Source organism: Lepisma saccharinum, chromosome 23, assembly GCF_977018435.1.
Source record: "Lepisma saccharinum chromosome 23, izLepSacc3.1, whole genome shotgun sequence".
Lineage (NCBI taxonomy): Eukaryota > Metazoa > Arthropoda > Insecta > Zygentoma > Lepismatidae > Lepisma > Lepisma saccharinum.
The window spans coordinates 48,320,812-48,346,116 of record NC_139251.1 but is presented as its reverse complement, the minus strand read 5'-3'; the positions used below and the strand labels follow the sequence as shown (position 1 = coordinate 48,346,116).

Below are 25,305 nucleotides of genomic sequence, written 5' to 3'. Positions count from 1 at the left end.
ATAATATCCTATTCCAAAATTGTTTCCGTTTCATTGTAATCTTGTGTTTATTTCCGCATTGTTTCCTTCTCCGACAAGCATGGAAAATGTAAAGACATTAATCAAAATCGTGGAATGTCTGTCTGAGTAGATACGAGTCTCGCAACTGAAAGATGATGAAACAGGAGTTTCTCAGAGGTAGATGTCCGGGCACTGCTGGGTTGACCTCAATGCAATTGCGAAATAGGACAGGACAAAAGGGCCGGCAGTAATCGGAAGAGAGGTCAGGTCGATTTGAGAGAGAGGGGATCTGGAGGTCTTGCGAGAGAGAGGGGTTCGAGACTCTGCGTGCCAGAACAGGGTAAGTTCCATCTTCCCTCGTGTGTCTTGTATTCTCAAACACGACGTATATGGGTTCATAAACATATTTCATGTCGTTTATTTAATGTGATCAGGTGTGTACCTCAACGCAGTCCTTTTGGCGGACATGAGCAAGCGAGTGCCGAGCCATTAGGGATACGACACGAAAGAAAAAAATGTTGCAAGATGAGAAATTACATGCATTCGCTACTATGTCATTAATTATGACGAATACTCATACAAAAAATAAAACCTCACGTGGAATATGTTGATTATATCCTCCCTAAACTGGAAGGCATACTGGGCACAATAGAGTCAGGAAACACAGGAAGGGAAGAGCGATAGGGAAATAAATGAAATCCAAGGATAAAAATTCCAATTTAAAATCATAAATGCAAATCTTGCTCATGAAAATACAATGTATGCAGAAAATAAGTGTGAATCTAATGTCGGATTAAAAATTAGATACTCGAGTTTATACTCCAATTACAAAATAACTAGTATACCTACATAATTATGAGTTACATAAAAATTTAGCATATACAATTCTCCGTTAATCTATGCTAACCAATTTTTTTATTATTATTATTATGGCTTCTATTTTATATCGTCGTGGAAACAAAAAAAAAGTGCCATTTATTTAGTTTTGAAAACGATCACTCTCTTTGAAATTCTATAAACAAAATATGGGTAGACCGATCGTCATGATATTTTAGTACTGTGCAGGCAAAAGCTTTTATACACAATTCTTAATTTTCAGATTTTTTTAATTTGTCAAAAAACGTTCTTATCAATTTTTCGAACTTTATTATTTGTATTGTATTATAGTCCTACAAATATAATATTGCTCTTGTTTGAAGCCCTTTGCATCTGTTTTCAAAATCCAGTATCATTGACAATTCACATTGCGAATCCGATTTTAAACAGATTTTTATTCAACGGAATACTTGAAACGTAGCAACACCATACAAACGGACTCGAAGTGACAGGTCACAGTTTCCACGGTTCAAACGACATCGCTGGAGGGGGAAAGGACAGTTTACTTTTTCCTCTGCTGCACTTGTCACCAACGACGTGAGAACACTTTTGTAACTTACCTTAGGTCGAGATACTTGATTCCTTCCTCTTTTATCCATCTGTGAAATCCGTTGAGCTCCACGTGTTCATCCGTGATTTTGGTGGTCCAACTCGTATTACTATTTTAAAATGAAAGCAATGAGATGTATTTGGACCATAATTTATTAGAATGACGCACTCGCGTATATGACTTCAGATAAAGCACGGTTTCAACAGGCAACACTGAGATATGTGTAAGCCTAATTCCCGGTTACGTGAATACACCTCTTTACTCCCGATGGACTCCTACTACAATCACATTCAGGAAGCCGTTACTTCTCTTTCCTGACTCAGTGGGACTAGATAATATAATTTTTAAGATAAGAATGGTTTATGTATTTAAACAGTAACGTACATTCATCTGGCGCAGTGAATTTTGATAAGCGATGGCAACAATGCGAACGGCAACACGTAATCTTCTTACTCCACAAAAATTTAAAGAAAATAAACAATGGCTTTCGAAATAACGAGAGCAAAGAGTGGCGCCTGCCAAAAACAAATAATTAAGAATAAATATCATGAATTGCACTTAAAAATAAATAGGTTTGGCCCCACTTCACTGATTGAAAAAAATCACGCCATTCTTTACAACGTATAAAGGGGAATCAAACTATAGGATGTTGCATATGCATTTATGATTTTGGAACTTTATAAATCTCGCTGAAACATTAATATAATATTTATGAACTTATATATGAATTATTAACTTTAAAATTAGTGAAACTATAATAAACTACAATAAACATGAAATTGCATATATACTAGCCATTATTTGTTAAATAATAATATAATACAACGCATTAATGGCCAACTCAGGGTCAATACACTTGGTAGACAAGGCTTAGCATTAAGAGGCCACAGTGGGTGAGCAAAAAGTGACAAGAAATGGGGAGCGACTCCCCACACGCCTTCCCTAATCGCCGCCAATCTGCTTCAAAGCAAACTATTTTCACGTTGTAGTGAATATATGTTCCAACTATCTACGTTTCGATAACGTTTCCTGCCGACTTCCGTGGCGTAATGGTTAGCACAGCGCGCTACGACGCCAAGGGTCACCGGTCGAATCCCGGCCTGGGCATGGGTGTTCTTTGTGAGTGTATCTTCATCAATTTCATCTCCATCGTCGCGATTAGCCAAAAATGGCAGAAGAGCGAGGTGAAATAAACGAAAACAATTTATTTATTTATTTTGGCGGAAAATGTTATTCAGCTTATAAGAAAAAACCGAAAACGACATCTTAAATATTGAATGAAATGGAACTTTATCTTCAGAGCATGAGGACAGAATCTATTGCCTCAATACTCTGAAAAGTAAAATAAACAATCAATCATATGTGGAAGATATTCTACTTGTATATTCCGGTCATGTGGAAATACTATATTGCGTACTGTGGGAAAAAATAACTCCGTGTGATAAGAAGGTAACCCTTTTGACATTTTATTAAATTTGAAATCGTGTCAAAGTTTAATGTCCGGGTTCATTCTTGCAACATAATGTCCTAGAAACCAGAAATTCTCGAAGCGTTATGTCGTGAGCTGGTAAGTACTGCTTATGAATGTTGGTTTCTCTCTTGAATTCTACTTTCCATAGCTTTTGTATTTCTAATATGGTTCGTTCGACTTTTCTACGTTAGATGTGTCCATGTCTTCACCTAGATTTTAAACTACCTCGCTTGAATCTGTGGTACTGTCCGTTGAAACATTCAGTGTAGTGGATGGAATATCGAATGTGAGTTACCAGTTAATGTTTCGCACTGGCCAAAACACACAGTCGTAATAATTTCAAGTAATTACTTCTTTTTTTCCCAATATTATTTTAAGGGGAACAAAGTAAACTTGAACTTATCAAACTTTGCTGTTTGGTGATATCATTTACATTTTTGCCAAAAGTTTATATCCAATACTTATTTCAAAATTGCACAATTTCATGCGTGATTTCCATTTCTGTGAACATAGAAATATCTGGTGTCATTTTTATGGCGAGTGAGAGGATGGTTGTCTGTATCAACACAGATAAACATCAGTAATGCATTCATAAAGACGGAGAGGATATTCAATGAAGTGTCGGGGCCCTTTGAGGCGTGTGTGCAACCAAAGCTTTGGGTATCCGATTGCTGCGCTCGAACGGGTCTCTTTCTTGAAGAGTTCCTTCAGAAACTCCATAATTTACCGAGAATGAAGGAGCTTGAAACTGACGTAAAATAAGAAACATTCGAATACAAACGAAGTGGGATAGAAGAAACTCAATACTTGTGTATCACAATATTTCAATGACAACATTAGCATGTCGATTCCTTTTTTTCTTAATGTGGTGAAGCAGTGAAACAAACAAATTTTCAATTTTTAAACCTGTCAGTAATCCTCATTCTTCATTGTCATCATGATTACACCTTTCCTCCATTATTTTTTGGTTTCAGACCAATTATACGTATACTACATAAGAATTTCAAAATCAGATAGACGGGAACAACAATGAAACAACCACTTTGGCACATACAGTACAAGGGATTAAGTACAATCATGAGTGATTACATTATTCTACGATAAAAAGTTTGAATTTTTATCATCCAATATCAAATAGAATAGCAAATCCATATTTCTCGTTGAGACAGACAACAAAAAATAAAATTGGAAGTAGAAAATGGAAAGCTATCACTTTCTTCCATGTCGAGAACGTAAAAGGAAACTTAGACCAGTCTCATTAAAATTTGAAGATTTGATATTAGTATTAAAAATGACTATGGGTTTCTGGATAGAACGCAGGCAAGGATAACATGATGTCATCACAGATAGCCTATCATCCATTCTGCCAGTATTTTACTAACTTTTTTACCTGCTTAGAGCTTATTTTCGGTACTTAATAAATTCACATTCAGACTCGTATTGTTCTTCGAAACGATATTGTAAACGATGATGTTAAAGTATGAATTTAATCGGACGTTTATAATTCCATATCTTCTCTGCGTTCAAAAATGTTGAAAAGTACTAGTGGTCGCATGTGTAGAACCTTAATATTGATCTAGTAATGTAGTGATCACAGCCAACTCTTACATTTCATGTATCATTTAGGAAAGTATGTATTCGTTAATACCCTCCCGCCCTCTCGATACCCGAAACTCTTATCATGATATGAGAACACCAAAGACTCTCCCTTAAGAGGCCTGTTTACCAGTGGCGTAGCGTTATAGTACGCCCGTACGCCCGGCGTTCCCAGATTTAAAATTTCAAAAATGCTAAAATGCTGTGATTATAAAGTAAAACGTGACTAATTTCAAATATGTTTGACCTTCATGGCATTATAATAGCTATTTTTCGCGATCCGCTTGCAACGCTCCACTCTCAACACTCGTTCTAGCATCTCTTTTCAATGCCTTTCCTGGCCGGACGCCGAGCAGGTTCGGCGTACAGGACTCCTATATTCCTTGCTGCCTTTATGGAGGGAAAGCTTCCATTTCTACAGCACGCGCGTAAATGGGCTCTCTTACGCTGGCGTACGAGAGGTCTACCGTGATTGGTTCATGTGACCCTTCCTGCCTTCTGAAGCAGACGACAGCGGTAGCATTCCTACCCGGTTCTTCGCTCTCATGCAACTCGTGCTATGTGATGCTACAATACGCAATATTGACTGACGTAACTTTACCAATCTCAAATATACTGCTTCTTAATGGTCACTGCATTGTACGATTTATCGCACGAACAGCGATGTGCATTAGAAACTAAAAGATCAACACAGTTTTTGTGAAGTAAGTTGGTGAAGTCCTCGTGGTAGAAATTCAGCCTGTTGCTGCTCTACCACTTAACCCGCAAAACTATTAATTTTTTTTATTGTATTTTTTCGTTATTATCTAACTGCTTAATATTGTGTCAATGGAAATGTTTAGCATTCATTTGAAAACTCTTAACATCGAATAGTCTTTGGACAAAATTATTTTAAAATGTTTATCAGCATTCTCAAGATGTAATAAACAGTGGTCTGAATTACTAATCGGCACTGTTACGTCAGTAGAGTGTACGATATTTGGATCATCCACTCTGCTTTGCACAGTGCGCCAAGACGACAGAGGTCCCTGGTTCAAATCCCAGCGTGAGCACGGGTGTTCTTTGTCAGTGTCCCTTCATCAATATCATCACTCATATTCATATTCGCGATTAACCAAAAGTGGTAGAAAAGCGAAGTAAATTAAACCAAATCAATCAGTAGTTGGATCAACCACAACAATGACGTCTGCTGTTGTTCAAATGCGCTTGTGATTCAGGTAGGTTTTCTAATGACTTGCGTCATGCAGAAAGGTATAAAACACCAGAGTTCAAAACATTTGTGGCATAGTGAGGTATCTAATTTTCTAGCTAAAACATGCATGGATGATGTTTTATTGAAAACCCAGCTGACTTCAGGCAAATAAACAATACCTGTGGCGACTAATACCATAAGTAAGTTATTAAGCAAGAAAGGGCCGACCCTTCCTTCGGACTTGGCGTTCCCACCCGAAATGCCCATGCTACGCCACTGCTGTTTACGTTCCTGACATCTAGAACCTTTGAACGGGTAGAGAGTTTTACTTTGTAAATAAGCATCATGCCTTTCTTCTTTAAGCCCTAACTAGGAATACCATAAGGTTTTAAAACGCCTTAAGTCACAAAGGAGTGTGGAATGGCCGGTGGGTGGGATTATTGTGAGTATAATAGTAAAAAATATCCAACATTTTATTCCGACTACTATTCTACCAGGTTGTTAAAGTTTAAAGCTTCTCTGGATCTTGGAAGTGATTTTTCAAGTGACAGAAAAGTTACAGGGTTAAAAAACACGTTTGAGATTTTCAATACAAAAAAGGGACAACCTCACTCTGTGGGAGAGAATATGTAATTTCAAAATAATCTTCATATCGAAACTTCAGAAATCAGCACTAGTTTCTTTATACATATATAAGTCCATTACAAAACTCCTTCCCTAAAACATCTAGAAAGTTTTCATAAACCTTTTTCCTATGGTGCTTACGATGTAACGTGGAATTTAGAATCCGTAGAAAAGTGGCTGTACAGTCAATTTCCTACGAAAATATATGACTGGCCCCTTAATTTGCTCTTAAACGAGATGGGAGTCCAAAATCCCCGTAGAAAAAGGACTGCCGTTGAATTTTCTCTCAAATGAGAAGGCGGTACGGTACAATTTCCTACTTCTACGGGGATTTTGGACTCCCATCTCGTTTAAGAGCAAATTCATATGGGAGTCCTTTTTCTACGGGGAAATATACCCCCTTCTCATTTAAGAGCCTATTCAAGGGCAGTCCTTTTTCTACTGGGATTTTGGACTCCCTTCTCGTTTAAGAGCAAATTAAGTGGAGGAGTCAATTTTCTACTTGGAAAATGTACCCCCTTCTGATTTAAAAGGCCATTCAAGGGAACTACTTTAACTACGGGCAATTTGGACTCCCTGCTCGATTAAGAGCAAATTAAGGAAGAGTCCTTGATCTACGGGGAAATTGTACCCCCGTCTCATTTAACAGCAAATTCTAGGGCAGTCCTTTTTCTACGAGGATTTTGTACTCCCTATAAGAGCAAATTATGGGGGCAGTCATATATGGACGGGTTAAAGTTACAGTGGTGTAAGTCACTTTTCTTTTTTTAAAAAAAGAGTCTGACTCGCAGCACTTTGCTGATCAACACAACAGCTGTTTCCTTTATCACTAGACCTTAAAATGTCATCTGTTGCCTGTTCAATGTATCTCTGACTTACTTCACGTTTTCTGTTAACAGATTGACTTATCTCGATCTGGTTTCTGTGTCTAAATCTTATTTTTTACAAAGTGACTTACACCACTGTAACTTTAACCCGTCCATATCTCCGTAGAAAATTTATTGTAAGGTCACTTTTCTACGTAGTCTAAATTCCCAGTTACACCGGCGCTAAACATTGGAATGATCTGAAGAAATACACTAATATTAATGCCGCTATTGATAAGTTCTATGAAATAGTGTATGACATATTTAACAAATGCGTACCTTCAACGAAAACTCAACCGAAGAAATTTCCGAGCTGGTTCTCACGGGAAATTATAAAGAATATCAGGAAAAAAGCATATCATAGGCAAAAATGGAAAAATAATGCTCCGCACGCTGAACATCATCATGAGAAATTTAAAGAACTTCGGAATATTGTTAAACGAGGGATTCAAAAAGCATATACGCATTATATCTTCAGCTTTGCCAAAAATATAAAAAAACAAAAAAGAGCAGAACCTTTTCAATATCAAGGTAAAGTACTTTCTGACACTCTAGAAGTAACAACAGCGTTTGCTAAATTTTTTCAATCGGTGTACCGGCAGGATGATGGAAAAATAAGACTTTGAATATTCAATCTTACAGTGAAATCGATAAACTAAACCTATCAGATATTAGTCTTAAAGAAATCGAAGATGCCATTAAAAATCATAAACCGAAAAAATCTATTGGTTCCGATAAAATTCCGCCTTACATACTTAAAGGATGCGGTTAGATACTCAAATACACCCTGCACACGCTGTTCAAGCTTGTACTTTCCACCTCAACATTTCCAGATATTTGAAAATTAGCAAAAATTACCCCGATACCAAAAACAAATAAGCAAAATGATGTAGAGAATTACAGGCCGATAGCAGTCCTGGCAGCACCAGCCAAGTTCTTAAAGCAAATTCTTTACAAGCACATTTCTTATCACATACGATCAGTGATCTCTCCTTATCAACATGGTTTCTTATGTAAAAAGTCTGTCTGTACCAACCTATCAGAAATAACTCTTTTTTCGCAACCGTGATGGATAGCGGAGCTCAAGTAGATGTAATATATACAGATTTTTCGAAAGCGTTTGATACCGTAAACCATAGAATCTTAATAGAAAAACTGAAATCATACAATCTATCGAATCCGATGTTACAATTGTGTCAATCCTACTTAACAAACCGCAAACAGTACGTGACGTTTCAGGGAAATACTTCCCCAAGGCTCTAACCTTGGTCCCTTATTCTTTCTAATGTACATCTGAATCAATCGAGTAAACTACTTTTTGCGGACGATTTAAAAATATACAAAAGAATTTGCAGTTACAGTGACTGTACCGAGTTGCAAGCGGACATAGTCTTGTGGAATGGTGGAAAAGCAACAAACTAATCATAAATAGCAAAAAATGTTACCAAATGTCATATACTCGAAACACTACATCAATAAAATACGACTATTGCATAAATAAACAAAAATTAAAACGGGTAGAAACAATCAAAGATCTAGGAGTTCTGTTTGATTCTAAACTTACATTTCACGCGCACGTTAACTTGGTAACAAACGAGGCTTGCAGACTTCTGGGATTTATAATGCGTACATGCAAAGAGTTCAAAAATGTCGGAAGCTTAATGATGCTTTATAATGCTTACGTTAGAGTGAAAATTGAATACGCAAGCATAGTGTGGCACCCTCAAACCCAGCAAGATATAAACAAAATAGAACAAATTCAAAGTAAGTTCTTAAGACACTTAAAGTACAAACTAGATGGTATATACCCTCAAATGGAATCCCGTGAGAACCTTCTCAGATATTTTAACCTAACAACTCTCAACAACAGACGCATCATGCATCAGCTCATTTTCCTCCACAAAATTTTAAATAATCTCATTGAAGCTCCTTTCGCCCTGTCACAGCTCGACTTCTACGTCCCCTCAAGCAAATTACGACCAAGAAGGCAACTCTTCAGCCTCCGTCGTAATAGAACCAACGCTCTGACAATATCACTAATTTGGAATATGTGTAAAACATTTAATGATACCATCAAAAGTAAAAACAGTGTGGACTTATTTTGCCGAAAGCAATTTTGAAAAGGAATATACTAAAATTACATAAATTACGATAGAACCTAAGATTTATATGTTTGTTAAATGTTTTCTGTCTATATACTACATTCATCTGTGCAATATTTCAATAATGTTATCACAAAATTATTATATAATGAACGCCATTAATGGGTAATATACCTGTTGCGTTCAATTTCTGAAATAAATAAATAAAATTACCTTTTTGCCAATTCAAATTTAAAATGTGAGATAAACATGCAGTCGCCTCCTAGGATCGAATTTTCCTGGCATATGAACAATAAGAATTCATATTATGAACTGGCATTGAGTAAATGTCCAGAAAAACAGAAATACTAGGTATCAAGACGGCGTGAAATCAAGTAATGAAGTAATCAATAACAATGAAACTATTCTACCAGCTTGTTACGGTTTAAGGTTCCTTTTAAACCGACGCAAGTGAAACCGTTTATGACATTTTTCTTTCCATTCGAGAAACTGCAATAATAATTCTGAAAAAGTTCATCTGCTTAGAACATCTTCACGTGAATCTTCGTTAGTCCTGTTTCATTGTTGTCTAGATATTGGCAATAATTTGGTTTCTAAAAAATTCTATCTAACTATTAAATTTAAAATTATAATTGCAAATGTTGTTGTTCTTGATTTGTTTGTTTATAAGACAAAGTAAAGTAATCGTTAAATATAAATGAAATATTCCGTTTGCACTTTTATAGATTTGAATTATTCTGTGTTTTCACAATGCAAAATGAATTCCTCATTGAAATTTTAAATTTTCTCCTGGTTGGATAGTGTCTGTGATTGTTGTACAAGTTTCAATAGACTGGAACGAAAACTTATATGTGGCAAAATATATTAGGCTCTTATTAAATACATATGTCTTGGAAATAACAAACTTTCCTGCATAGCAATTAGATATGGTACCAAGTGTTGGCGCGTTCCAGTCTTTCCCTCAAGGGAGGGTTTAGGATATTGTCCAAAGCTCGAGAGCAGAAATAGGCAGCGAACTCGTAACCCTCTAGGACTTGGTGTAAATTAAGAAAAAGTGAAGTGTTACCATTTTGCGAGAATTGAACTTAGCAAGCCGAATAAAGGATGAACGTTCCAGGGATTTCACAGAAGTCCAGAAGGAAGTCCATATACCAATTCCCATAAAGAAGGAAGTCCAGATGGAAGTCCAGAACCTAATTTCCATAAATAAGGAAGTCAAGAATCGAATTCCCATAAAGAAGTAAGTCCAGGAAGAAGTCCAGAAGGAGGTCCAGGACGAAGTCCAGAAGGAATCATAGACGAAAGAAGATTATATAAATTTAAAAGAAGAAATAAACTCGTAAAGCATATGAAGAACCAAAATAAATTAAGATGAAAATTGAATGTGAATAAGAATCAAATACGTAGGTCATTGTGTAAATATCCAAATCCATGTATTCTTGTCTAGATAATTCAATCGCTTAAACGTCTCCATTGGAAGGCTTATTGTCTGGTTTCGTTCTCTAACAAGAACTCTACCCTGATGATATTTTAGCCGTGGTTTAATATTAAGGTTAAGGCATCTTGCACAAATAGAGGTAGCATAAGGTTTGCTAGTTCTGTCTAGTCCAGAGTTCTTTAACTCTATCAGAACATCAGTGTTCTTTTTTATGGGAAGAAGGTTTTGTTACTCTTCAAGTTGTTATTTTTATTATTATTGTGTTAGTCATAATGACTACTCAGAATATTGTGGTGTGTTCAATATATGATTGATTGTACAGTTACACACATACACACGAACACATATCTTTCTTTGTTAAAATAAAATATTTCTAACTTTATTCTGATCTGTAAAAAGGTGTCAGCAAAGCGTATCTTTGAGTTCCGCTAGAAACATGGAATTGAGGTGGACTTTACCTAACAGCTATTGACTCTCATAACACCTCTTGAAAGGCCAAAAGACTTATATTCAGTCTATTATGTGCTCAGATATACTATTATGGATTGGGCCTAAAGTATGAAATAGGATCCTTAATCTCCACCGGGGTTTGAACCAGAATTCATTTCTTACATGCCTATGATTTGGAGTGCATTCCTTTCAGAGCCTTGGTCAATAAATTACGCAAACCTCTTAATTTTTCGGAGAAAATATATTTCTTTTTATCCTCAGACAAAGCCAAGATGGAACAGCCAGAGGACAGTGTGTTCAGCGATTCAAGATTCGAGTACAACATTCCAGATGATTGGAAGAGGAAAGCAGAAGAACTGAACGAGAACCCTGAAACAGTTCGGGAAGAGATTTCAGCATTCAGAGAGAAAGTTAAAGGTGAGTATTGGAAGCATGTCAAGGAATATTTGGTCAGTTTGGAGTCTCCTACACAAAGCAATGTTGATAATAGCAAACAAATTGAAAATTTAATTCGTGGTTGCAATCGCTGTAAGGGTAAATGTATCCCATCATCTTGATAAACGTTATCTGGTATACCATTTGAATAACAAAATTATAGCTGTCTGAGATGAGAGCTCTTCATTTAAAACACCATTAAGCCTTGTTTCCATGATTATGAAAAAATATAAATATGCTGACCAAGGCAGTAATTTATTTTATTAAAAACATAAACTAAACGTAACATTTCAACCTTCTAGCAAGGTCTTCATCAGACTCTGTATCAAGTACAAAAGTAACAAGATACCAAAAACAGGGCATTATATATACACAAAACATTACTCCCTCCAGACTATTAGAAAGTTGTTTTGGAACTTTCTAGCAGGTGGCTTTCACTATTGTGAACTGAACTTTCACCTAAAAGGCTAAAAATATATGCTTCCATATAGAATGTGGTTGGGCTTTATATCTCACGCTCTTTTTCCTTCATTTTCTTCCTACTCTCCTCTTGGATGAAGTGACACGAACACAATGATACACCCATGTCAACTAGGTACTGCAGAACCTCTGACTTCGTAGCGTGTGCAAATTATTTGATACATGTATATTGTAATTATATGTGGGTGTATCTTTGATGAATGTTAAGTCGGTACAGAATAACCTCATTCCATCTCTCATATATATATATATATATATATATATATATATATATATATATATATATATTAAGTGCAGTAACGTAGAGGCAGCGCATAACTGACCAATAACGCATCTGACAATGTTAATAACAAGAAATGTGCAGAAATACCTAATTTTATATCCTTAATATACTATTCTATACTTAGATACTTAATTTTCTACAAAATTATATACGAAATGGACGTCCAGAAGGAGGTGCGAGGGTTTCCGCCACACCTCCCCCCCCCCCCACGGAAAATGAACATTGACCTCAAAGTACCTATTATTTCAGCCATATAAGTTGATTTCAGTCACAGTAATTTACATCCATTATTATAACGGGGGTGGAGGAACGTGATAATTTCAATCTCAAGTGGTGTTTTCTGAGGGGGCAACACTATTACGGGGTAATATGCCTAGTTTACCCCCTGATAAATATACCCTGCTTTCCCCTCCATGGAAAAAATCTGCGGACGTCCAAGATTAGGGGACAATAGCTCCTTTGCCCTCAGTGCGCACGCCTATCCCCCTTCCGAGAATGTCGTTTATCCGCTACTGTTAGATCATCACAATTTTAGCAGATCTGGTTTCCCAAGGAACAATCTTCCGATTTTTTCTCGTCTGACTTGGCAACACTACCCCGAGCACCGACAACGGTAGGGAATATGCGCGAACTTGACCGAAAGTTCTTTTCCTTGAGGTCGGAGTTCCGGATTCGAATCGAGGGCATGAGTGCTCTTTCTGAGTACCCACTCATCAATTTCATCATATCACCCACCCGTCTTCATCGTCGTAATTAGCCAAGAGTGGAAGAAAGGCGTCGCGAAATAACCTAATTCAATCAATAAGCAAATCAAGCCAGAGTAGAACTCTAAATTTGCAATATTATCGTCCAAAGTAAAGTGAAAGAATTCAACTCGCCTAAAGACTCTCCGGACCAATAATCACCAACACAGTCGCTTATTGACAAAGGCTGTCACATGGCGTTCAGCTTGGTGCTTACCGTTTACACTATATTCTCAGAAGTGTTTGAATAGTGCTGTATTCCGGTCATTAACGATGTTTTCAAATTACCTTTCATTTTCATCTACCAGCATCATTCAACTGCCATGATAATTCATCACTTAGAAAATACTACATTTATATATACAATTATACGTATCATCAATACATCTTATGACGAGGAGCATGTCTGAAATGTTAGTTAACATAAAATATCGGGACATTTTCGCATCACGACTGCAGTTCAAAAATAAGTGGACTGTCCCCAACAAATTGAAATGCCTTGATTCGATGGTTATGAAAGTAAATATACCAAAATTTGTAAACTGCAGACTTTTGGAGCCTGCCTCTCACCACAAACAATACACCATTTTTGCAAGAGCAAAATCTATAAAATATTCAGTATTATTTTCCTAGGTTTCTATAGTTTAGCGTTAAATAATTTGATAGTTCAAAGGGTCATGTTGATTACGGGCCTGTAAACAATCTTAAAACCCGTAATTGAGATTGTGCCTAACTTTTAAGATGGTATGGTTTTAATTAGTTCTACTGAAAGTGTGACAACATGGGCAAAAAATAAGCCAGCATTTAATTTGTTTACTTAAAAAATACCCCTGCTTTTAATGTTGCCTGAAGTTTTAACCATTTGTGAAAGTATAAGATTTGTTAGAGTTGTTATATTCATTGGGTAGATTACGGCCCGTTTCGCCTTATTGCGTTCTCACCTCCCCAATACAATTTCGCGTGATGTATGTGACACTAACTTTCTAAGGCGAAACGGGACATCCCATTTCGCCTTATCCTGTTTCGCTTTACACACATAAATTTCCCACCATGGGATATTATCGACATGAAGGGTCATTATTATTAATGTATTATTAACCTAACCTAACCTAACCTAACCGACAGGACAATGGGAGCCAAGGTAGGCAATATCACAAGCTCTGCGCTTCAATTATGAATTACCCATCAAGGCGATAATAATCAAAGGTGGAATTTTTTTTGTGTGTAAGGCGATACAGGATAAGACGAAATGGGATGTCCCGTTTCGCCTTAGAATGTTCGTGTCACATTAATCATTTGAAATCCTATTGGGGGAAGAGAACACGCAATAAGGCGAAATAGGATAAGCGAAGGACACGATTGGTAAATGGTAAATTAAATGTCTTTGTAAATCAATTGTCCGCTGATATTTTCAACTTAAATATATAGTAGTTTGTGAATTGCACTTAAAACGTAGTTGTTAAAATTGTAAAAGCACTGACGTTACACTTGCATGGAAAATTAGGTTTGTTTCATAATTCTCAGTAAATCCATTAGTAAGTAATAAGTGCGTGAAGTAAAGCAAACTATACTGTGGCGCTAAATCTAGATATCGAGTTCATAATGAAAAGTTATCAGTCGTAGAATAATTGGTTTATTGAGTAGGTTGATCTAAGGGTCATTCCATGTAAAATCAACCGGGGTCTGAACCTTGACATCTCAGAAATAGATCATTTTTGGTGTAGTGATAGTATCAGTAAAGTTGACGAAAACTGCCAAATTTAAAAAATTTTCGGCTCTTAGTTTTTTAGTTATTGACTTTCAAAAAAGCAAAAATCCAAAAATTTGATAACATTTTAAAATCTTTAAACAGTTGTAGATCAAAAACTATTTGACATAGAGAGCTCAAATTCATGTCATTCTCTTTTGCATTTAATGAGCTTTAATTAGAATTGCAACATGACTGTGGTATTTGAATTTTGAAATATTTAAGAAACTCGAAAGAAAGTTTTTTCGAAAACCTCAAAAACATCATTTTTTATTTGTTTGAAAACGATGTATGTCTTGAAGACATCAATTGACTATATGTGTGCAAAATTTCATAATGGGACGCCAATGAGTTCCTATGGAAATTATTTTTTTATTGTAATGTGTGTGAAATTTGCTAAATTTGTTGACTTCCATGTTAAAATATAACTTAAGTTGAGTGGTTTCTGTTGAAGTATTTGTATTAGTCTGTTTTATATTTTTTCGACTACAAATAATATGAAATTTGTAATATTTATCACTTTTAATAACAATGTATTGGTACATATTTTATAAAAAAATGGTATATAAACCTTAATATATAAATGTATGATATTAAAATTTGAGGAGCTTTCAGACCGAAGCGCAACAAGCGACACATTTTGCTTGTCCCTTTGGTGTTGCTCAGACTGGGCCTATTTTCAGTAAAGTGCATCTGTCGCTTTGGTCTGTTGTTCGTGCATGCACTGCGAATGCTTCTTTTTAGACTGAAGGGACCCGTGTTGCTTGTTGTTTGTCACTTCCGTGTGAATCCTTGCTGTCAATTGACACCTATCACTTGTTGTTTTGGTCCCCTTTACAGGTATTTGAATAATAAAGTATTTATATCATGCCTCTCAACACAACATAATGATTGATGAGAGATAAAATATGTGAAGTATTCCAGTCAGTTTTACGAGTCATAACAGAAAATCAACAAGTCTCAAGAGGAATAACTAGTTGTATTTCTTGATTGTTTACAGTGTCATGTGGTGACCTTGGAACTTGGGTAGCATCTGATAGTGGGTAATCTTTAATGCATCGTCTTCGTCTTCTGCATACGCGCGAGCGAGCGTACACACATATATACACAAATGAATGGATTGTATTGTTGTTTTAATAAAATTTTTGACGTGAATATTGCAATTTGTTAAACCTTGAAGGTAGGGAGGTAGAAATAGAAATCATATGATTTCCTTTGGTGGCAGTCTCTACCTGAATCCCTTCAGGTTGTAAAAAGGGCTGCTAAGTAGCTCCTTTCAGTCTGCCAGCTTGTCGTAGAGGAGGGTGAGAAGCACGTGAAATAGATTGTCGCTTATTGAATATACCTTCGACAAGACAATAAATACCCCGATTAGGGGTGTGAGAGCAATTGATCTATGACTGCTACACTCTGTACACCTCAGTGAACATTACCATTTTTTTAATGCAATCTGCAGTCAGTTGTTTTTTGTGAAATTCTCAGTGAAGTACCTGTATTTTATAATCTCAAAGTGATGCTTTTAATATGAATTAATTGAAATTAATTGTTATTAAACTAATATGTGGTCTGTGGTTGATGAAAATGGTTGTTTAGTTTATTATGAATACTACGTATGTATATTTTTTCGATATTAAAACCTTGTATTTGTATCCTATTCTAAAATGTAAACAAAAATATATATTTTTCAATTCAATTACCAGACATTAAAAGTGATAAATATTAAAAATTTTCATATTATTTGTAGTCCAAAAATTATAACATAGACTAATTCGAAAACTTCAACAGAAACCACTCAACTTAAGTTATATTTTAACATGGAAGTCAACAAATTTAGCAAATTTCGCACACATTACAATACAAAGAAATTAATTTTCATAGGGACGCGTTGCCGTCCCATTATGAAATTTTGCACTCAAATAGTCAATTGATATCTTCAAAACATATATATTTTTTTAAACAAATAAAAATGGTGTTTTGATTGATTGATTTATTTAGTTTATTTTACTTCGCGTTTTGTGCCTCTTGGCTAATTTGCGAAGATGGGGATGAGTGATGAAATGATGAAATTGATGAATGGACATTCACAAACAACCAAGCCCGAGCGGGATTCGAACCCGGGACTCTTGGCGTAACAGCGCGATGTGCTAACCACTCGGTCACAGGGTCCGGCTGGTGTAAAAAAAAAAAAAAACTTTTCTTCGAGTTTCTTAAAAATTTCAAAAATTCAAATACCACAGTCATGTTTCATTTCAAATTGAAGCTCATTAAAAGCAGAAGAGAATGACATGAATTGGAGATCTCTACGTCAAAAAGTTATTGATTTACAGCTGTTTAAAGATTTCAAAATGTCATCAATTTTTTTGGATTTTCGTTTTCTTGAAAGTCAGTAACTCAAAGAGCCGAAAGATCTGAAATTTAGCCGTTCTTGTCCTCCTGATAGGTACAATGTATAAACAAGAAATCTAAAAAATCTGAATCCTAAAGGATCAAAAATATTTTTTGTCGGTTGATTTGACATGGAATGACCTCTTAGCAACGCAAACAGAGTAAATGCAAAGAAAATGAACATAGAAGGTCCAGGAGAATTAACAATATGAAATAAGTAAAATGAAATCGTTTCACTAGCACTAGTTTAATTTCAATTTTTATCTATGACATTCTCTAGGTATTCCAGGTCTGAGGTCTCGCTTGGACGACTGTTTCTTGTTATCATTTTTACGAGCATTCCTCTTCGACCAAGAAGAAGCATTGAAACAGGTATGTCCAGATTATGAAAATGGTAATTCTATCATGCAGGAATGAATAACACACTTCTCTCGCTGCTTGTGAGAAAGTAGCGCCTGACTAACATAGTTTACTACCTATTTAAATTAATGATTGTCTAGTTCCCCTGATTATTATTTTTATTATTATTAGAAGAAGAAGACTAATGTTATATAAATTAATGTACTTTATAATAAGATCTACAACGTTACAAGGATCGTTACACTGTCAGCGATCTTAACTCTCAACAGTTTTGCCCGTCCCTTCTTTTAAAAGGTCCTAATCACTACGCACTACTATGTTACTATGTACATGATTTGATTGATTGATTTGGTGTTTTAAGTCCACTTTATGGGCAGTAAGGCTAATCGGGACTGGACCTACAGTTTAAAGTGAGATCCGAACCACTTGTGCCTTCACCAATATGTAGATGAATTGTGACACCACGACGAGAGAGAAATAAGAATTAGCGTAATTCATTATCGGGATCGAGTAAACCTATCCAAACGGGAGTTTGTTTCCACAGACGGGGGGTGTAAGGGGTACCTTCCACGTAGGCGCCCAAACGTCAACCTCACTTCCACGTAGTGCACCCTGGACTAAAGACTAACGAGGCTCTGGCGACTGGCACTATGGCCAGTATAATCTTGTGTGTGTTGTCCTGTTTTTTTGTCCTTGTGTATGCTGAGTGCCCGTTTACAGCCTCAGCTTTTAACAGAAGTCAGAACATTTTAAGATTTTTAATTATGCAACGTTAGAGTTGTTATATGTCATGGTAAGGGGCTGGCCCCCGTATAATGTGACGGGAGCAAAATAGCCTAAGTGCTGACGCTCCCAAAATTTTAAATTCAAAATTCAAAATTCCACAGACGGCCAGTTCTGCTCTGCACTGTACATACATACACAAAAACGTAGAAAGGAAACTGTTTACTACTGAAGACATAATATATGCCGACAAGTACCCTATCGTGCGCGTCAAATCTCCTGCATATGGCCATAGCCAATAGCAGCGCACTGCAGCGGTGCCATGTCGAAATCTCAGACGGAAAAGAGACAGCGTGGTTGAGCCAAACGCCTTGTCACGGAACTAGGCAACGCCGCACGTCTGTGATTCGCTGGTGCTGTTCAGCCGTTCAAGGCCATATGCAGGAGATTTGACGCGCACTCTAGTGTAGTAGCACGTCTTGTAAACACTGTATAATTGTTGGTACCGTATGTAAGGTCTAAATCACCATCCCTGAGACCTTCTGTAAACAAACGGTCTCACCGATTCGATGTATCACTCCGCGTCAGTTGATCCATGACCGCAATCATCTGCGGTTACACTCATAGTTCGCCGCACCTATTCATTTTATATAAGAGCCTCTGAATGTGAGAACCCGCTCTCAAAACATCTGACGAATATGCAGCCGCATACATTGTTACTCTCCCGGTCATTCTCTCTTTCATAACCCTTAAAACTGCAGACACTGACACACCACTGCACCGGGATACCAACTTAACCATTTCATTTACTGGTTTCTCAGGATACTACTGACAGAACGTTACATAAATATTGAGTAGAATCTGTTTCTCACCCCTTTTCAAAGGCTGTCCTTGCTGGTGTTTTGAAAACAAGCTCGGAGAACACGGAGACTTTCCCTCACGCATAGAACTCGGCATGTTATTTTTCTAAGGCTAAGTCAGGCAATATTACTAAGTTGCACTACTTCCTTGCTGTTCACATGATTATTTTTAGAAAATAACCAATGTTTTAAAATATCATTATGTACACAAATCTCTAAGCTCATTGAAAGTTATATTACTACAAAATGTTCACACTTATCTTGCCTTGCCATGTCACCAAGTTATTTTACGAAGTGCACTATATTTGGCGGAACAAAAATCGTTATTAGGATGCTTGTCAAAGTTTCCAACCGCAATAAATTTACGAACTTTTTGTCTTCTTTTGATCATCATCAATATATTTATTGGACTTACAGCAATGCATATGGCTGTTTATGCCCATTATATATTTTATTTACATAAGATACAATTTACATAAAATCTACAAACAAATTTCAAATACACTCCTATCTATATCATCCTTAGAAATATACGTTTCCATGTTATATCATTTTGTCTAAAAAATGCAAGTAAAATATATTCAAAGAAAGGAGCCAAATTTATGGGAAATGATTACTGGTGCAAAGAGTTAACCATAAAGGTGAAGCAATAAGTAAAAAAAGAAAGAGCATTGGGTTTAAAGTGAGACGTCATTTGCGGCAGCGTATCCCATACTACAAATTTGCCATTGTTTTACCTTACGTAATGAATCCTGTAACAACGCTGGATTTTCGTGTGGATTATTTTACTTCTATGAGTTTGCAATGCTTTCTGCATGCAGGTGGTTTTGTTTACAGAAGGTGTCAGGGTTTGTGATTTGAACTATAGATATGAGATATCTTAGAATCAGAAACCGATAACTTTCTACTTGCTCTACATGGGAATCAGACACGAAGGGAAGGATATTTAAAGTTATACATTTTCTAGGAATTGTGTTTTTCTTATACTCTTTTCGAACTTTTTCTTTGTAACAAATGGTAAACATTGACTTTTGTAGTGTACTTAATTTCGTTACATAACATGTTCCTAGATTAGAAAAAATTGGCTTTCTGCGATTACGTAATATATTTAATTATTTTAAAAATAAACTATGTGGCAATTAGCGACTATACTTAGCACGATTGTAGGTATGTCATGAATGTTTCCCGGTCGATAAAGATATTGACGATTTAATTGCCGCAGTTATTTTTTGAACATTCAAGAACTTTTCAAACGAAACAATTTTGTGTTCAACAGTAGAGAGCTTGTAATTAATTATTATTATTATTATTTTCGCTTTAATTCTTATTATTTTTGTAACACAATAGTTCCATATTGTTTATCTTCGAAGGCAGTAAAAAGGAATCATATTAGTTTTGCTAATACTGTATCATAGAGTAACTTTCTATGACGTACTAGCTTCAAGTATTAGTTTCCTATTTTTTTAAATTTTTTACAGTTACAGAAATTCTATGCATATAGAGATGAATATCCTGAGTGTTTCCAACCTTTATTGGTTTCGGAAAACAGAGATTTCTTCCACGCAGGGGTGTCCAAAACCCTATCGAAGAAAGACAAACTAGGAAGAACAGTTTCCATCCTGAAACTCGGTAAGTAAATTCAGGAAATGGTATCAGTAATCTTAACTGTAATCTTGAATTGTTTCCGATGAAGGGACTCTAATATATATATATATATTCTGGAAGTGAATAATAATACATAATTACCTGACATATGTAACTGCAGGAAAGGCAAGGCAAGGAAAGGCTCTGATTTCTTTTCGCCACAGAAGTTGCAGCCAATTCTTCTGCTAATTAGATAATACCCCCCCCCGAGACATTTTCTAGGTCGTGAACCCCTTTGTATAATGTTGATGGGTGTAATATCGACAATATTGAAGAGCATGTACATAGACCATCTTATGTATCAAACTTCACCGAATTGAGGCACGCCATTTTGATCTGAATAAAACACTCAATTTGAAAATAACGTCTGTTAGACAAAGAACAATGTTAGGTAATAATCAAAATCTATTTATTGATAACAACTCGTTTGAACCAGTTTCTAAATTCAAGTACTTAGGAATAATACTAACAAATGAAAATGATATTAAAGAGGAAATAAAAAAGCAGGCTTAATTCCGGAAATGCATTTTACTTTTCTATTCATAAACTTTTGTCTTCTTTCATTTAATATCTAAGAAAGTAAAAGTTAAAATATACAAAACAGTAATTTTGCCTGTATTATTATATGGATGCGAAACTTGGTCCCTTACATTGAAAGAGGAATATAAATTGAGAGTATTTGAAAATAAGATCCTTAGGGAAATATTTGGACCTAAAAGGGATGAGGAGACAGGTGAGTGGAGAAGGTTACATAATTTAGAACTACATAATTTGTATTCATGTCCAGATGTTATTAGAATGATTAAATCAAGAAGACTTAGGTGGGCAGGCCATGTGGCACAAATAGGAGAGGAAAGAGGAGTTTACAGGATTCTTGTTGGGAAACCTGATGGTAAGAGACCTGTAGGAAGGCCAAGACGAAGATGGAGGGACAACGTTGAGATGGACCTAAAGGAAATCGGTAGGGATGAAAAAGAGTATATAGATCTTGCTCAGGATAGGGACAGATGGAAGGCCTGTGTTGCTGCAGCCACGAACCTTCGGGTTTAAGAAGGCTAGAGAGTTAATTAGAGAGACAAAGAACAACGAGCGATAATGAACATAGGTTCACTTGCACATTTAATACGCTATAGTTTACAAATGCAAGCCTAAAAAATTGTACACCTCAAACTGACCGCTGATCGTACATATAGTAGCAATCCTTTGAAGCATCTTTAGAAGTTGGGATAAAAGTTTAACAATTTCTAGAAATGCAGAGCGACCATATTTATTAAAGGTCCCGGAAAGCGGAAGCTGTGGAGTAAAATTAACATGGTCAACATTATACTATCAATAACATCACAGTGACAGGTTCGGTTCTATTAGTGTTTAATCACAGAACAATGGCAAACTGATAATTAGGAATGATTTCCAATAGCCCAACGAAAATCTGGGCATGGATTTCGCAAGGCTGTAAGGTCTGTGGCTTGTCTCGTTCTGAGTTTGAAAGTTTGTTTTGACCCGAACAGTAGTTTTACCTACATATTAAGAACGCAAAAGGAACATGACCAATTTCAACTTTCTGTGAACTTAAATTAGACAATGCTTTTTACACAGGCTAAGCGCAGTTGTAACCTCGTGGATGGTATGTTACAGAAATTATAATGCCTCAGGCATTCACAGCTTCATTTTCAGTTAGGGTAATGACATTATTTACCTCTGGTTTGGTACTGATCCACAAAAATTATAATACATTTAATTGTAACAACCATAAAGTAAATAATATGGGAAATTCTGGTTAAATATTCGATATATATAGTTTTTAAACTTATTATCACTGTGTAACCTATGTACATTTCTCAAGCATATTATATGTATTTATAGATTTACACTGTATTTATGATAAATAATTAAATTCGTTAATATATATATATATATATATATATATATATATATATATATATATATATATTTCTTTTGAACAATTACAAAATTATGAAATATAAACAATATATGAAATAAACCTGTTTAAATATGTAACATTAAGTACGTTTACTTAAATATGTAAACTTATGTATTAGAAGAAGAAATATATAAAAACATTGACAATAAAATGTGTCTTAAATTATTTGTAAAAATGTTACAAAATTTCAGTAGTAATTCGTCAAACTAAAGGTATGTATTTACATATAAATCCTAGCCTGGTCATTAAAATTATCAAATGAATTCAATCTATTAATGACAGTTCTTGCCTTCTGAAAAAAAGTGATAATAAATTAAAATGTAATATCATGGACAGATATAACATGTATGTTATTTGAAATTAAAACATATTCCTTTAAACATTGTTTCAGGAAAGTATGACTTTTCAAAGTATAATGCAGATCAAATGTGGAGATCGATGTTCACTGCTAGTGACTGCCTGCTGTTTGATCAAACCTTCCAGATTGGTGGAGTGTGTATTGTCCTAGACTGTGCCGATTTGAATTTGTCCCACATGAAAAATGTGACTTTAAAATTCGTGAAAGTACTCTGCCAAGTTTTGCTGGTAAGATTTTTACTTATTATAACACAGTTGAAGTAAATGAGTAATATTTGGTTTCAGAAATAAAATGGAATAATTAGACAAGTCGAATATACAGTCCTATGTAACTTGACAAATCGAAATATCGTGAGAAATATGCATCGAACGAAAAAATGTTTCATATGAAAGTATAATAGTATTGTGGGGGCAAGTCAAGTACTCTACAGTGAAACAACCCCGCCATCCCCGGGGGTGGACAGGGGGCAACCTTGAAATGTTAGAAAGGAACTCTTATTTATTATTGCAGATTCGAATTCGACGTACGAAAATACGTAGGTTTTGTCCGACACATATTGTTCCATTTGTGATATATAAACAGCGCTGTCCGTTCGCCTCTCACCATCGGAGTGCTTGTTTTGGGTGAGTCCCCTCGCCTCTCACCATCGGAGTGCTAGATGCAATTTTTCCATGCAATGCTCGAAATGATGTCCTCGAAATTCAATGCATTTGTTGATCCTTAGTTCAAATCATTAAACATAATGCAGAAGTCTATCTGCTTGATTGATTGAGTTGTTTTAATTCCACCTTATGCACAGTAAGGCTAATCGGGACTGGACCCACAGTTGAAAGTGGGATCGAACCTCTATGTGCCTCCACCGGGTATTAAACTTGGGACCCCTTCATTACAAGGCGACGAAGACACGAAAGTGTATCTGCATCAATCTGTGCGCAAGTATTTTTTATTCATTTGATCATGTTTGAGCGGGTTGTTGGCACATCTTCATAAACACGACATTTTATATATCCCTACAAAAAGATATCCGGCGACGTAAGGTCTGGCGATCTAGCAGGCTATTGTACCGTACCGTCTCTACCGTTCCAACGATCATTGTACATGCGGTTTAATTCCTTCCGTGCTACTATTGTATTGTGTGCTGAACACCCGTCATGTTGGAACCACATGTGATGTCGCAGTGCAAAGGTTACGTCGTCAAGCAATGTCGGTAATTCCTCATGCATAAACGTTCGATATTTGTGCCCGTCCAAAGTACCGTCAATAACATAGAGACCAATCAGTTTGTCGCCCATGATTCCACACCACACGTTAACCGACCAGGGACGTTGACGTTCAACTTCACGCAACCAATGTGGGTTCCCCACACTCTAAAAATGCATGTTGTGACGATTAAGCTGGCCGTGGTTTGTGAAGGTTGACTCGTCGGATAAAAGTACTCTAGGAATGAACTGCTGGTAGACTAGTATTTGTTCACGTGCCCATTCACAAGACACCACTCGATTGTGAAAATCGTCGCCAGGAAGTTCCTGATGCATAGTCAAGTGATAGGGATGAAACTTGTGACGTTTCAATATTCTCCAAACACTATTGCGAGAAATTCCTGACTACGATGATATTACTCGTGTACTCGCCTGGGCATTATGAACCACCGTGGCTAGGACTGCAACTTGATTATGCTCTCCAGTGGCAGTAGCTCTACGAATCCTATTTTTTCTAGGTTTTACACTTCCTTGGGCATGAAACTGTTTGGCAACTCGAACAAACGAAGAACAAGCTCGTAGCCTGTCAGGAAAACGTTCCGCATAAAGGTTCACAACATCGTTGATGGTCCTTCTGCATTCACCATAAAAAAGGATCATATCAATGTTTTCCTCTACGGATAGATGATTGATTGATTTGGTGTTTTATGTCCACTTTATGCACAGTAAGGCTAATCGGGAATGGACCTACAGTTTAAAGTGGGATCCGAACCACTTCTGTCTCCACCGGGTATCGAACCTTGGATCCCTTAATTACAAGGCGACGACGCTACCACTGCGCCATCGGGGAGACTGATAATCTACGATGTTGAATACCCCATTTAACTATGTCGTTCGACTCCTTGCGGTCACACTGCACTGACCATACAATCACTGACTACTCAGAGCGCGAACACAATGCTTCTAGGGCCTCCCCGATGG

At 36.2% G+C, this 25,305-nt stretch overlaps 1 protein-coding gene across 2 annotated transcripts in view; it reads left to right on the top strand.

Annotated features, from left to right (window-relative positions):
- Positions 1 to 2,961: 2,961 nt before the first annotated feature.
- LOC146005339 (retinaldehyde-binding protein 1-like) overlaps positions 2,962 to 25,305 on the top strand; it is a 36,232-nt gene continuing 13,888 nt past the window's right edge. The window contains exons 1-5 of one of the 2 annotated variants that reach the window (XM_083144515.1): positions 2,962 to 2,993; positions 11,427 to 11,582; positions 17,519 to 17,610; positions 20,660 to 20,810; positions 23,159 to 23,352. In XM_083144515.1, the coding sequence (XP_083000641.1) occupies positions 11,438 to 11,582; positions 17,519 to 17,610; positions 20,660 to 20,810; positions 23,159 to 23,352 (582 nt within the window). In that variant the 5' untranslated portion in view covers positions 2,962 to 2,993; positions 11,427 to 11,437. Of the gene's footprint in view, positions 2,994 to 3,095; positions 3,184 to 11,426; positions 11,583 to 17,518; positions 17,611 to 20,659; positions 20,811 to 23,158; positions 23,353 to 25,305 lie in introns of those variants that run through there. The other variant, XM_083144516.1, reaches the window with a different exon arrangement.